We start from the raw sequence: 13,631 nt of genomic DNA on the forward strand, positions 1-13,631 counted from the left end.
TTGTTCTCATTTCGGTATTCAAGATACTCATCCGGCATTTTGTGGCGCGGTCGGCGCCTTGGAGATTGTTAACTCCTCCGATTTCTAAAACATATTCAAGGATGTCTCAGCCAACTCCCTCTCCGAACCCGGGTGAGTATCCTCCGTGCTTTGCCCGCCGTGACTCATCATCAATCAGACCGCGGGGGAGAGATGCAAATGGCTAACAGTCTTGAATTCATTCAGTGGGTGAGCCGAGAGCTCCTATAGCCGACCCCGCCCCTCAGGCCGATGACCAGACCAGAAATCAGGTTGTTGACCCTGCCGCGAAGGATGCTCAGGGCGCCCCCAAGGTCAAGAGTGAGAAAGAGTGTATGTCTCTCGAGTCTCGAAATGTGGATGATATAGCATTTGCATCGGTTGCTGATGGTGGGATGTTGCCGTTGGTTAGTAGAGCGAGAACGACGAAAGGCCGAGAAAGCGAAGAAGTTCGCCGAGAAACAGGCAAAGGTTGCTGCGGCCAAACCTGCACCCGCCAAGGCTGATAAGAAGGCCAACAAGATCGAGAAGGAGAAGACGACCGATGCTTACGACCCCAAGGTCATTGAATCCGGCCGGTACGAATGGTGGGAGGAACGTGATCTTTTCAAGCCCGAGTTCGGCCCCGATGGCAAGGTCAAGCCCGAGGGCTACTTCGTCATTCCAATTCCTCCCCCGAACGTGACAGGCTCCCTGCACATGGGCCACGCTCTTACCAATGCCCTTCAGGATACTATGATTCGTTGGGAGCGGATGAAGGGAAAGACCACTCTTTGGCTTCCTGGTATGGATCACGCTGGTATCTCCACTCAGAGCGTTGTCGAGAAGATGCTCTGGAAGAAGGAGAAAAAGACCCGCCACGATCTTGGCCGTGAGGAGTTCACTAAGAGAGTATGGGCTTGGAAGGACGAGTACCATGCGAACATCAAGAATGCTTTGCGGAGAGTCGGTGGTTCTTTTGATTGGTCGCGCGAGGCTTTCACCATGGACCCCAACCTCTCGGCCGCCGTCACAGAGACTTTTGTACGACTCCACGAAGAAGGCATCATCTACCGTGCCAACCGTCTCGTCAATTGGTGTGTGGCCCTGAATACTTCCTTGTCCAATCTCGAGGTCGAGAACAAGGAGGTCGAAGGACGTACACTGCTTGACGTGCCTGGATACGACAAGAAGATCGAGTTCGGTGTCTTGACCCACTTCTGCTATGAGATTGATGGCACCAAGGAGAGAATCGAGATCGCTACCACTCGTCCGGAAACCATGATCGGTGACACAGGTATTGCCGTTCACCCTGACGACAAGCGCTACCAGCACCTGATTGGCAAGTTCGCCCGCCATCCCTTCGTTGACCGCCTGATGCCCATCGTTGGCGACACGGATGTCGATCCCGAATTCGGTACCGGTGCGGTGAAGATCACGCCGGCCCACGATTTCAACGATTTCAACCGTGGAAAGGCCCACAACCTCGAATTCATATCTGTGCTGAACGATGATGGTACTTTCAACAAGAATGGTGGCCCATTCGTTGGCATGAAGCGTTTCGATGCCCGTTACAAGGTCATTGAGATGCTGAAGGAAAAGGGCTTGTATGTGAAATGGGAGAATAACCCCATGAAGATTCCTCGCTGTGCCAAGTCGAATGATGTTATTGAGCCTATTCTGAAACCCCAGTGGTGGATGAAGATGCAAGATCTTGCCGAACCTGCCATCAAGGCTGTTGAGAATGGTGAAATTGTCATCAAACCCGAATCCGCTGAGAAGAACTACTTCCGCTGGATGAGAGGTATCAATGACTGGTGTCTTTCCAGACAACTCTGGTGGGGTCACCAGGCTCCTGCTTACTTCGTCAAGATCGAGGGTGAAGACGGCGATGATAGTGACGGTAACCTCTGGGTTACCGGGCGTACCGAAGAAGAAGCCCGCAAAAAGGCTGAGGCCAAGTTCCCTGGCAAGACATTCTCCTTGATCAGGGACCCCGATGTGCTCGATACCTGGTTCTCATCCGGGCTGTGGCCCTTCTCAACACTGGGATGGCCCCGCCAGACTCATGACTTGGAGAACTTGTATCCCACATCTGTGCTCGAGACTGGATGGGATATTTTGTTCTTCTGGGTATGCTTTCCGCTACAATTGTGTTATCTGTAACTGTGCTAATCACTTTGCAGGTCGCCCGTATGATTATGCTTGGTATCAAGCTGACCGGCAAGGTGCCCTTCAAGGAAGTTTACTGCCATTCCTTGATCAGAGATTCTGAGGGTCGCAAGATGTCCAAGTCCCTTGGTAACGTCATTGACCCCTTGGATGTTATGGAGGGTATTGAGCTTCAGGCTCTCCATGCCAAACTGCTCACTGGTAACCTTGCTGAGAAGGAGGTTGCAACCGCGACCAAGTACCAGAAGAAGGCCTTCCCCAAGGGTATTCCGGAATGTGGTGCCGATGCTCTGCGTTTCGCCCTCGTGTCTTATACTACTGGTGGTAAGTTCTGATACTACCTGACCCAGGCATGGCCGAATCAAAGCACCGAAACCGATGGCCGTCTGTCGCTATAGGCCATTGTCCTTACTATATACTTCGAAGCTGACATGGACTGACTTTGGTGTAGGCGGTGATATCGCATTCGACATTCAGGTTATCCACGGCTACCGCCGTTTCTGCAACAAGATCTACCAGGCTACTAAGTTCGTCTTGGGCAGATTGGGCGATGACTTCAAGCCCCTGCCAACCCCTTCAAAGACTGGCCGGGAGTCTCTCTCTGAGCGCTGGATTTTGCATAAATTCAACACCGCTGCCAAGGAGGTCAATGAGGCGTTGGCGCAGCGTGAGTTCTCTGTCGCCGCTTCCACCACTTACCAGTACTGGTACGGCCAGCTTTGCGACATCTTTATCGAAAACTCGAAGTATCTGTTGGCGCCTGAGGTGCCCGCCGAAGTACAGGAATCGGCCAAGCAGACTTTGTACACTGCCCTCGAGGGCGCACTGACTCTTATTCACCCCATCATGCCTTTCGTTACTGAGCACCTGTGGCAGCGTCTACCTCGCAGACCTGGTGATGAGACCACCTCGATCATGAAGGCTCGTTACCCCCAGTACAATCCAGAGTTCAACGACCCCGAAGCCGAGACGGCTTACGAGCTCATCCTGAATACCTCCAAGGCCATCCGGTCGATCCTTGCCCAATATGAGATCAAGACTAAGGGCGACATCATTATCCAGACATATGACCCTGTCAGCCACAAGACCATCTCGGACGAGGTGACTAGTATCAAGTCCCTGGGTGGCAAGTTTTTGGGAGACCTCAGCGTAGCTAACCCCGAGAACACCAATCCCCCTTCAGGCTGTGTCGTTTCCGCCGTCGGTGCTCAGGCCGCTGTGTACCTCCGTGTGTCGAAAGAGGTAGCTCTGGAGCAGGAAGAGAAGGCCAAGGCCAGCCTGGAGAAGGCACGCGAGACTGTTCGCCGCCAACAGACTCTCGTCAACGGCGCTGGATGGAAGGAGAAGGTTAAGCCAGAGGTTCGTGAACAGGAAGAAAGAAAGCTCCGGGATGCCGAGAGTGAGGCTGCCCGGCTGGAAGAGCAGATTCGCGAGTTTGAGAAGCTTCGCTTGGAGTAGATTAGATGACCCCGAGATATAACAATAAAAATCGCCATTTTACTGTTGAATGCATTTCTTGTTGCTTGTTACTTGGACCCTCACGAGTCTTTTGCTGTGACCTGGAATTAATGTACTTGTATGCTGTTTTCTACTGGATTTATACAGCCCACCAAATATTTCATCAAAACAATATGCGAGAAGAAGAGTAAGCAGTTGCAGATGTCTGGACTCTGGACATCTCCAGTTAAGCTTATCGATAAGCGACGCCAAGACATTTCCGCCAAAACTTTTCGTTCCGCTTTTTTCTTCCTCGACCAGGCAAGTCGGTGATCGGCGAAACACCCAAGTTTTCGTCGTTGAAAGCAGAAGAAGTCAAAATGCTCAGAGAAGTGTAAGTCTTGTCCCGGAAACAGAATTATTTGTCTATCTCTGTGCAGGAAAGTACCATCTGACAAGGTCTTTCTCTCCACAGCAAACCCAAGAATCCGCGCACAGCGCGCATTCTCAAGGCCCGCGAGCCCCAACTCATCGAACCCCCCAAGAGAACCCTTTTCATGCATGGCTCAAAATGCCCGACAGCACTTAACACAGTCCTCAAGACATTACACTCGCTGACGGTCCCCAACTCCGTCCTCTTCCACAAGAAGAACGAGAACATTCACCCGTTCGAGAGCGCCGAGAGCATCGAGTTTCTCGCCAACAAGAATGAGTGCGGTATTGTTGTTTTCGGAAGCAGCAGCAAGAAGAGACCTAACTGCGTGACTGTGGCGCGGATATTCGACTCCAAGCTCCTGGACATGTGCGAATTGATGCTGCTCCCTAACCCGGACGGAGACTCGATCCCCGCGATGAACAACCTCAAGATGCAGATCGGAATCGGTTTACGGCCTATGCTGCTGTTCACGGGTACTGCGTGGGAAGATTCCAACTCTGCCGCTCACGTTATGCTGAAGAGCATGTTTGTTGATATGTTCAAGGGCGAGGAGTCGGATAAGATCGATGTCGAGGGACTGCAGTACGTGTTGATGATTGCCGCTGAGGAACCTACCGACGGCCTGGCTCCTGTTATTCATCTCAGGTGGTACAAGGTTCGGACAAAGCGCAGTGGACACAAACTCCCCCGCGTTGAGCTGGATGAGATCGGGCCCAAGTTCGACTTCAAGATCGGTCGTCTGCAGGAGGCGCCCAAGGATGCTCTGAAGGAGGCCATGAAGCAGGGCAAGAGACCTAATGAGAACATGAAGACGAAGAAGAACATCGGCATGGACGTCATGGGTGACAAGATCGGTCGTGTGCACTTGGGCAAGCAGGATCTGTCTGGCCTGCAGACGAGGAAGATGAAGGGTCTGAAGCGACGTGCTGGTGTGGAGTCTGATGAGGAGGATGCCGAGATGATGGATGTGGACGAAGTCTCGGAGGACGAGGGACGGAAGAAGGCGAGAACGGAATAGACTGTTGTGTCCGTTTGTCTGGCGATGTTTTTGACGCATGATACTTTGTCTATCTATACCGCATAAGGCGTTCAGGTGGTTTGGTTTCTCTGTCGAGGCCGTCGAGCAGATCGATCATTTTCGTTCATGGTCACTATAGCTTAAAAGTATCCAGCATATATCAAGATTATCTTATTCTTCTACCAACTGAGCATTCCACTTGCACTGTTTGAAACGCTTCTGCATTCCTTTACCATTACCTAGAAGCCAATGCTGATGCAGGATGAATGTGACATGGTTATTGTCCAGTTCATTCGCTCATCATCCTACCTCCTATCTAAGTCTTGTGAGTTCAAATTTGCTTCTACCTGAAGGATGAACCGCTCAACGCATCCCTTAATCAATTCTTCGAAAGGGCCGATACGTCCTCTCCATGGAATCTCAGAGGTATCTTCTTGATACTGACAAGCTGCTACATATTAGGCTTGAATGCCGTCAAGACAGAGTCAAGACAACCCCTTTTCCAATTTCTTCACACTGCATTTCGATTCCACAGTCGACTAACTCGGTGGATGCAGCATTTCAGAGCCTCAAGGGCCCGTCCTTCTCCTGTGTCTGGTAGGACAACCGATGCTGCTCGCATCCTCAATGTGAACATCCTCAGGACTCAGTAGTAGGAGTCTATACGTAAATGCTGCCCTTTTGCAGACTTGCAACCTCATTTAAAGGTCTTGCTGGGACCTTGCCCTGCTTCGCCTCGTCCTAGGTTAGCTATCTCTGCATTATGTTTGCTTAGATGGAGCGAAGTAACTGCACTGCTTGCAGTAGCTGACCGGATACGTTGGAGGGTAAGTGAAGGAGGAGAGAGGATACAGTCACGTGACATGACGTGTGGCCTCACATGCCGAGGATCATTTGCGGTTGCGCGGGTGCAGCGCAGTCCATTAAATGCCGCCCTCCCCACCATGTGTCCTGATGATGGGATCATGCCCATCCATACTTATACCTCGTCGTTCTGTTCCTGGTAGTTCCTGACCTCTATTCCTTCCTATATCCTGACCCTCTTGACACCTGGTGTTCTCCGTCGGTAGACATTAATCCAATCCGTCGCTGGTCCGATCAACCTACCGAGGTTCCCCAGACACCATGGATGCGCTTCTGGTATGCCTGACGCTCCTACTCGACTTTGTCAATCCGGCTATGTCACATACTTTTCTGATCGCTGTTTAGTCTCGCCTGGATTCCTTTGTCCTCAATCCTCAACTTGCGCCCCTTCTGTCGCTCGTTAAGGGTGCCCGCAATGGCATTGTATATGGATCAAAAGTGCGGTTTCCGCACGCTTTGGTGTATGTCTGATTCCGCTGGCGGAAACACGCAATCTTGACATCGAAAACCCAGCTAATGCGAGATATCTTGATCTCACAGAATGATCTTTCTATTCCGCTCCGGAACGTAAGGCGATCCTATCGACATGCCGAGCACGTTGCCGAAAATACTGATTCCGTGATTTAGATTCCGAGAAAAGGTCAAGCTCGTCCTGAAAGCCACACGCCAGCATGCTCGGAACCTGGCGACTTTCGCTCTTATATATAAGAGTTCCATGATTGTTCTGCGCAACGTCAATCCTGCTGGTGTCGGGAAAGAAGGCCGTTATGACAGCTTCTTTGCGGGTCTGCTGGGAGGATATGCAGTGTTTGGTCGGCATAAAACAAGCATTACTCAGCAGGTGCGATCAATTCGAAGTTTGAGGAGGAGAGAAATGAGACTAATGTGCTTGTCCAGATCGTCATATACGTCTTTGCTCGTGTGGTGCTTGCTCTTGCCAAACTCTCTGTCCAGCCGAATATGCACCCGCTATCCTCCTTGATCACTCCCGAATCGCGCGCAAGAATCGAGGCCAATGCGTGGCCGGTATTTGCAAGTCTCAGCTGGGCACTTGTTATGTACATCTTCCGTTGGCATCCAGAGACACTTATGTCGAGTCTGAGAAGCAGCATGGTATACATGTATGTCTCAACTTTGCTACGCGATATCTTCATATACTAATGCTTTTCAGTTACGCCGACTCGGATCACTGGGATTCATTCCGCAACTTCTTGATACACAACAAATAGAGGGACTCTCTGGATTGTCCTTCTATTCAGTGTTTCTCATCGCATGGCTGGTCAGGAGGTCTGCATACTTACCATGGAGTATACCTGGCGCATAGAATGGGTACATTGTCCGGTTTCCCTTCTTGTTCATTTTTACCCTGTATTATGTTTTATTTCATGCGAAGGGCTTGGGCTGCCCCAACATGATTCAGGACACGATGACTGTGTCCAGTCAGCTTGACTTGAAGAATTTGCTGAGATCCCTGCCGCAGGCGGATAGGGGAGACGGTGTTCATGACAGTCATAGTATAGAGGGCTTTGCGAATAGCGGTTCCATTGTCCAAAGAATACAACTGTTAAATTATGAGGCGATCTTTCGATTCCGTTATTTCGAGTCTGATATGGGTGGGATGTTCTAAGTAAACCTAATTAGAACATTCCTGTCACCCAGTCACTGAAGGAAATCTACAGCCAGCGAATCTCTTCGTGACACATAGTACCTAAGCTTCAGCGAAGCAATAGAGGAGATACCGCCATTATTGAAGTGATCTTTGTAGAAGTGAACTAAGCTATTGGTACTTACCCTAACCCTATTCCCATGGAGTCAGTCTAGCAATAGACTGAGCGCATTCATGTAAATAGAGGCAATTCTTAGGTCAAATCAAATATGCACTAGGTTGAGATATGCTAGTACTTTATCATTAACTACTCGGTCAATTTATGGCAGAGTGAATGAAGTAGACCTAAGGCATAGGTAATCAGATTCACTTCTGCCAAGGTCACTCAATATTCACTGATCTCGTCAACTCATCAGACCTCTTTATGATGCCCTCAACTTCATCCTACAGTCAGGAACCATTTTATACCTTCATGGCCTTTTCATAGGATGAGGAATTCAAAATGAAAACAGAAGGGAACAGAGCCAGTGACCCCGATCCAAACGGGGATGTCATCCTCGTGGTATCCCCACCAAAGCAGCCTCGCGCATACGCACCCTCCAGGCTGTATTTAGATGGAGAGGCAGAAGTTGCCAGGTACCGAGCTTCCTCTAAACATCTGATCTTGGCTTCGCAATACTTCGAAAACAGGCTGAAGAAAGAATCGGGCGACGCCGAAGAACTGCAGAAGAATGGCTGCGTCGAGATGGATGTCCCCGATACTGATCCTAAGGCGTTTTCGATCCTGCTTAATTTGATGCACTGCCGCATGCAGGAAGTTCCTACCTCGGTGACCTTTGACGAGTTGGTCGAGCTGGCTGTCCAAGTTGACTACTTCAAATGCCATGGAGTTCTGGGGCTGTATCCCGCGAGATGGATCGAACCGTGGAAGGCGAAACGTCCCAACACTTACTGTGATGAGACCGTCAAGTGGATTTTCATTTCTGGGGTGTTCAATGATTGCCAGCTTTACTCATCTGTTACATGCTTGGCGGCACGACAGACCAAGGACATCATCAACACGCTGGATCTTCCTATACCGCTATCTGTTACAGGTGAGCCCATATGAGCCATGTTAGCGATGTTACGCTTACATAGAAAGACATCATCAATCGGAGAAGGAAAGATCTGCTGTACCTTATATTCAGAGCTGTGGAAGCCAGGCGGCAGAAATTAGAGACCGGCGAGATCACCTGCACTTTCGAGTGCGACTCGTTGAGACTAGGGGCACTTATGAAGCAAATGAAGGCCCACGGACTGCCATGGCGCCGCGAGAACCTCGATTATAAAGGCCTTGCACCAGAAAGCGTGGCTAAGAAAATCCTCGAATTCAAGAAACCGAGCACCGAGGTATCTTGCAAAGGTCGGTGCGGTGGGCTTCTTGGACCTGGAGCAATCGAAGAGCGCCTATACCGTCAAGCGAAATCACTTGGACACATCCTGCTACCGGAGAGATGGCGTTGACATTGGCAGAAGAACCACAGGGTCTGAAACTACATATGTGGTTGGCTGGGTGAAAAGCCTCAGGTGATTCTTATAGGAATCTGAGTGTGTTCTCACTCTTTTTGGGTGCACTATCAAGATCACCTCACCTGAAAGACAATGTAACTCCATTTTTAACTAGTGCATGTAGTGATTTTTCTTATTTTGTCCATATGTTGAAGATTAATTGCCTTGCAATCCCATTTCACTGATGTTATTGACATGCCTTCTCCTTATTAGCGAGCAAATTAATCGAATACGCTGACAGTGCCTGAGCTGTACTGATGAAAAGTGAGGTTAACAACACAAGCATCGCTATAGCAACACTCTACTCTTCTCTTTCTAACAACAGAACAGCCCTCTTTCGTTGTTACCTCTGACAGCTTAAGCTTCTCCTCATTTTATCAAGGAACTACCACCCGCAACCACCCTCATTCAGAAGGGTGAGCATCAAGTATGAACCTCCTCACGCATCAAACCCCTCAAGGCTTCATTCTAACAAGATAGGATGAGTGGTCACTACCACGAGATCGACCCTTCTGGCGATGTCGTCCTAGTCCTGTCCGCACAGCGACGCGCTCCCGTCAAGACCAGCTCGACAGAGCCAACAGCACAAGCCAAACCGGCGTCATCGACTTCTCCAGCGTCTACAGAAGCAGATCACCATACGCCTCTCAAACAAGATTCGGGAGAAAAACCTTCTGATCCAGAGGAAGCTGCACCAGCTGCAGTTGAAACACCCCAGACCCGCTTCAGAGTCTCGTCGAAACACCTCACTCTGGCATCAGAGTACTTCAAGGCCCATATCAAGAAACGCATCGCTCCAACAAGCACCGCCGACGAGCCAGGGTATGATGAAGTCCATATGCTAGACTGCGATCCTGAAGCTTTCCTGATAGTCATGAATATCATCCACGGGAAGGGCCAGCAGATCCCGAATGAGGTGGATGTAGCAATGATGCTGAAAGTCGCTGCTGTGGTCTGCTATCTCGACTGTGAACCGGCATGTACCTTTGTCCTCGGAGTCTGGATAAAGCGGTTGCTCGATGCGAAGAAAGTAGTCTACGACACATGGGACAACTGCCTGAAATGGGCCTATATCAGCTGGGCTTTCAGACAACCTTCCTTGTTCACAAGCTCCACAAGTGCTGCCATGTCTTGGAGATGTTCATCGTCCAAGTATCCCGCCGACCTCAATCTTCCAGTGACTATCAAAGGTATTGTTGTCCTATCATTTTTCCTATATCCTTTATTGGCCCCTGGAAGTCTCGAGTCTCGATCCAATGCATTGAAGGTCATAAGTGCTAACTTACAAACGCGTTTTCGCTAGACGACATCACTAAGGGCTGGATTGCTGCAACTGAAAAAGCGAACGATGTACTCTCAGCCGAAACCACACGCCTCAAGAGCGAGACTGTCTATTGCCATTTTTGCTGCGACTCACTTCACCTCGGGGCTATAATGAAGGCCACAAGCCATATGGATTGCTCCTCATTGTCGGCAGTCTATGGAAGCCTTCAATCTAAAACCACTCATTGCACTGCGGGCAAACACCGTTGTGTAAATGCCGCATCTCTTCTCACATTGAAATCTGCACTCGCCAAAGCATGCACGGGAGAAGGGCTCATCTTAGAAAGCTACCCATTGAATGAATGATCATTATGGTCAAAAAGAGTAGTCGATGCTGGAATTCGCGATCTTGTGGATTTGATGCAGTTCCTGAGATAGGCTTTGTGCGTCTGATTTCCGTCCTTTTTCGGACTAGGTATGGATTGTCTCAAGTTATTGAGAGCTGTGTGCTTGGAAAAACGATGGCCAAGAGTGTTCATAGCCAACAAGCATGCGATTCTTCTAGGCTAGTCTACCAATAAAAAAAAAAATGCAAGGATGGCTTCAGAAACCAGTGACTCGTGTAAAGCCCACTCTACAGCTTGCTCTTGAGATCGACCAGCTTTTCGACCTCCGCAAACTGGTAATAGTAATCCAAGCTCTGCGGGTTGAGCAGAGTACCCGACGGTTTGATCTTCTTGCCTGATACTATCTGTTTCACCGGTAATTCTACCTTCTTCAGATTCACCGTTGTCTGTACCACATTAGTCAAGTCCATTTGAGACCCTAAAGAATTGCACATACCGGAATCTCAGGCGTCTGGAAGATATACTTCGGCACATGTCGGGCACTCAATGCCTTCCGGATTGCCTCTTTCACTCTGGAGACAAGTTGCGGCGTGAATTGGAATCCCGGCCGCATTAACAGGAAGAGCATGACAGATTCGTCTGCGTCGGTTGGCCGTCGCTGGCCGACGCAGATCGAATCTGCGATCTCGGTTGAGAATTGCGTGTCAATTACGTTGTAGATCTCGGCGGATCCGAAGCGGACGCCTGAGGGGTTGAGGACACCGTCTGATCTGCCCAGGAAGAAGATTTGTTTTGTGATGGGGTGGATGCTGATGAAGTCGCCGTGGGTCCAGACATCTACACATAACAGGTTTAGTAGATGCGATTGAGAGGGTGGAGTTGTGAACGAGACTTACTGTCGAACCGGCCAAAGTATGAGTCAAAATACTTTTGCGGCCCGTCATCGCCCAAGAATTTGACCGGCATAGTTGGAAATGCTGCGGTGGCTACCAACTCTCCTGGCGCACCATCCTGAACGGCAGTGCCTTTGACGCCAGAAGCACCCTCATCCGCTTGATCGAATACTGCAATGGGAATACCCAGAGCTGGACCTTGGCACCCGCCCACATATAAAGGAGTAAGCGGATTCTCCAAGCCAAAGCAGGCGGCGAGATCTGTGCCACCGGAGATATTCGCCAGCTGGGTATGAGATGGGAAACCCTCGTCGTAGAACCATTCGAATAAGGATTCGGAAAGGACCATGCCGGTGCTCGTGACGATGCGGAGTGCCCTGAGATCTGCAATGTCTCTTGCTCGTATGTTGTTCTTCCGGAGCTCATGGAAATAGCGCGGTGATGTGCCGAAATGAGTCACTTTATGCTTGCCCAGTAGCTCGATGAGGAACTTGACATCCGGTAGGAAGGGACTTCCATCGTACAAGATGGCTTTTGCGCCAAACATTAGCCCTGATATGGCAGACAGATACATGATCCACCCTGTGGTTGTGTATTGCAATACCGTCGAGTCTGGTCCATGATCACGGTGCAGCCGACCCTCTTTGTATGTATTGAGGATGACGCCGCCTACGCCGTGAACGATGGGTTTGGGTTTTCCAGTTGTCCCGGACGAGTACACGACCAGGAAAGGATCCCGAAATCCAACCCTGACAAACTCGAGCTTGTCTGATGGTGCTCTTGCGAGAAAGGCTGCCATGGGCTGTGTTCTAGGCACTCCGGTCACATCGACTAGCTGGCCTGGGAATCGTGGGATCGTGACGATGCCTTCGAATTCGGAAACTTCCCGGAGACCATCGACAATGTCCTTGATTTTTGGTCGAAGGTCAATCCGCTTCCCATTGTAGATTGCAAAATCGTCAACGAAAACGTATTTTGGCCTTAACTGGAGCAGTCGATCGAGGATTCCTTTGACGCCGGTGTCGGTGGACGTTGACGAGAACAACGCTCCGAGAGCCGTCGTTGCCAGGAGGACGACAAGTGTATCGATGCTGTTACTTGCTACAGCAGCGACTCGATCTCCCTTGACGACCCCGGCTGCTTTGAGTGCTTGCACCATTCCCCCTGTCTTGCGTCTCAACTCGGCCCATGTAACGTTTGAAGCTGGTTCCGAGCCTCCCTCCCTAATTTGTGTCAGAGCAACTTTATTGTCCTCCTTGCCTTTCGTTGTAATCTGTAGATGCCCCGAGCTTGACCTCTCTGCCGAAAAGAGCATATTCTCGGCAAAGTTGAGTCGCACACCCTCAAACCAGGTAGGGATGCTGTCAATGCGGGCTGATTCATCGACAACATTCCTATAAGTGCCTTCTGAAATGATGGGAAAGTATCTCCAGCAAAAGTCCCAAAAGGCTGCACGATTGTGGGTTGACCACAGATAGAGAGAGTGGTAGTCCTTAGCAATCGCGTTAGACGACAAAAGGAGAGTGATATACTAGTCTCAAAGGTACGTACTGGAAGCTGAAGTCTCTTCTCTTTCTCTAAACCCGATTTGAAAGCCCACATTTGAGTAGACTGCGGGTCAGAATGCTCCCAGAGCTTCCTCGGCAGGTTGGATGTTGAGGCCATTGAGATCAGTAGCTAGGGGTATGGATCTTGCTCGAGAGTACAATGGTGAAGTCGCATGGATCTGGGATAGTCACTAGAAGGAATTCAGCAGTGATCCTCGGTACATTTATAGCAAGAGAAGTCTTATCGTAGTTGATTGAAGTACCCTTATTGTCCCCATCAACTACAGACTGGCCTCGGTTAATGGCTGATGCCAATCGGTTGTTGCGGAGTTGCGGGAATGCGGGGAAGAAAAGGAGCATCCATATTTAGAGGAGCCTTGTTCTGAACCCTGTCAATCTTCTGCTGCATTTTGATGCAGACCGGTGTAAGTCCGTAAAAATTAAGCTGGAGTGGTGAGTCTCCCTGTTGTATGACCGGCGAGATCCCGCCAACTGGTTTAGAG

The 13,631-nt window shown here is 50.0% G+C and overlaps 6 protein-coding genes across 6 annotated transcripts; 5 read left to right on the plus strand and 1 right to left on the minus strand.

Moving 5' to 3' along the window:
- Positions 1–101: 101 nt before the first annotated feature.
- CDV56_107066 (valine--tRNA ligase) lies at positions 102–3,627 on the plus strand (the record flags this gene model as incomplete). The annotated part of the gene is made up of 5 exons (XM_026760685.1): positions 102–132; positions 226–351; positions 431–2,130; positions 2,184–2,493; positions 2,621–3,627. 5 exons carry the CDS (start codon positions 102–104, stop codon positions 3,625–3,627), a joined length of 3,174 nt encoding a protein of 1,057 aa, XP_026616317.1.
- A 359-nt stretch (positions 3,628–3,986) lies between these two features.
- CDV56_107249 (rRNA-binding ribosome biosynthesis protein RPF2) lies at positions 3,987–5,060 on the plus strand (the record flags this gene model as incomplete). Its single annotated transcript, XM_026760868.1, has 2 exons — positions 3,987–4,000; positions 4,082–5,060. 2 exons carry the CDS (start codon positions 3,987–3,989, stop codon positions 5,058–5,060), a joined length of 993 nt encoding a protein of 330 aa, XP_026616318.1.
- A 1,125-nt stretch (positions 5,061–6,185) lies between these two features.
- On the plus strand, positions 6,186–7,153 carry CDV56_107359 (Tim17/Tim22/Tim23/Pmp24 family protein; the record flags this gene model as incomplete). The annotated part of the gene is made up of 6 exons (XM_026760978.1): positions 6,186–6,200; positions 6,270–6,385; positions 6,465–6,491; positions 6,552–6,765; positions 6,822–7,045; positions 7,096–7,153. The coding sequence occupies 6 exons, from the start codon at positions 6,186–6,188 to the stop codon at positions 7,151–7,153; spliced, it is 654 nt and encodes a 217-aa protein (XP_026616319.1).
- An 879-nt stretch (positions 7,154–8,032) lies between these two features.
- On the plus strand, positions 8,033–9,033 carry CDV56_107434 (uncharacterized protein; the record flags this gene model as incomplete). Its single annotated transcript, XM_026761053.1, has 3 exons — positions 8,033–8,166; positions 8,221–8,624; positions 8,672–9,033. 3 exons carry the CDS (start codon positions 8,033–8,035, stop codon positions 9,031–9,033), a joined length of 900 nt encoding a protein of 299 aa, XP_026616320.1.
- A 526-nt stretch (positions 9,034–9,559) lies between these two features.
- CDV56_107503 (uncharacterized protein) lies at positions 9,560–10,381 on the plus strand (the record flags this gene model as incomplete). Its single annotated transcript, XM_026761122.1, has 1 exon — positions 9,560–10,381. One exon carries the CDS (start codon positions 9,560–9,562, stop codon positions 10,379–10,381), a length of 822 nt encoding a protein of 273 aa, XP_026616321.1.
- A 594-nt stretch (positions 10,382–10,975) lies between these two features.
- Positions 10,976–13,246, minus strand: CDV56_107565 (acetoacetyl-CoA synthase; the record flags this gene model as incomplete). Its single annotated transcript, XM_026761184.1, has 4 exons — positions 10,976–11,134; positions 11,185–11,525; positions 11,585–13,073; positions 13,133–13,246. The coding sequence occupies 4 exons, from the start codon at positions 13,244–13,246 to the stop codon at positions 10,976–10,978; spliced, it is 2,103 nt and encodes a 700-aa protein (XP_026616322.1).
- Positions 13,247–13,631: the final 385 nt, after the last annotated feature.

This window comes from Aspergillus thermomutatus, assembly GCF_002237265.1.
Source record: "Aspergillus thermomutatus strain HMR AF 39 chromosome Unknown NODE_44, whole genome shotgun sequence".
Classification (NCBI taxonomy): Eukaryota; Fungi; Ascomycota; class Eurotiomycetes; order Eurotiales; family Aspergillaceae; genus Aspergillus; species Aspergillus thermomutatus.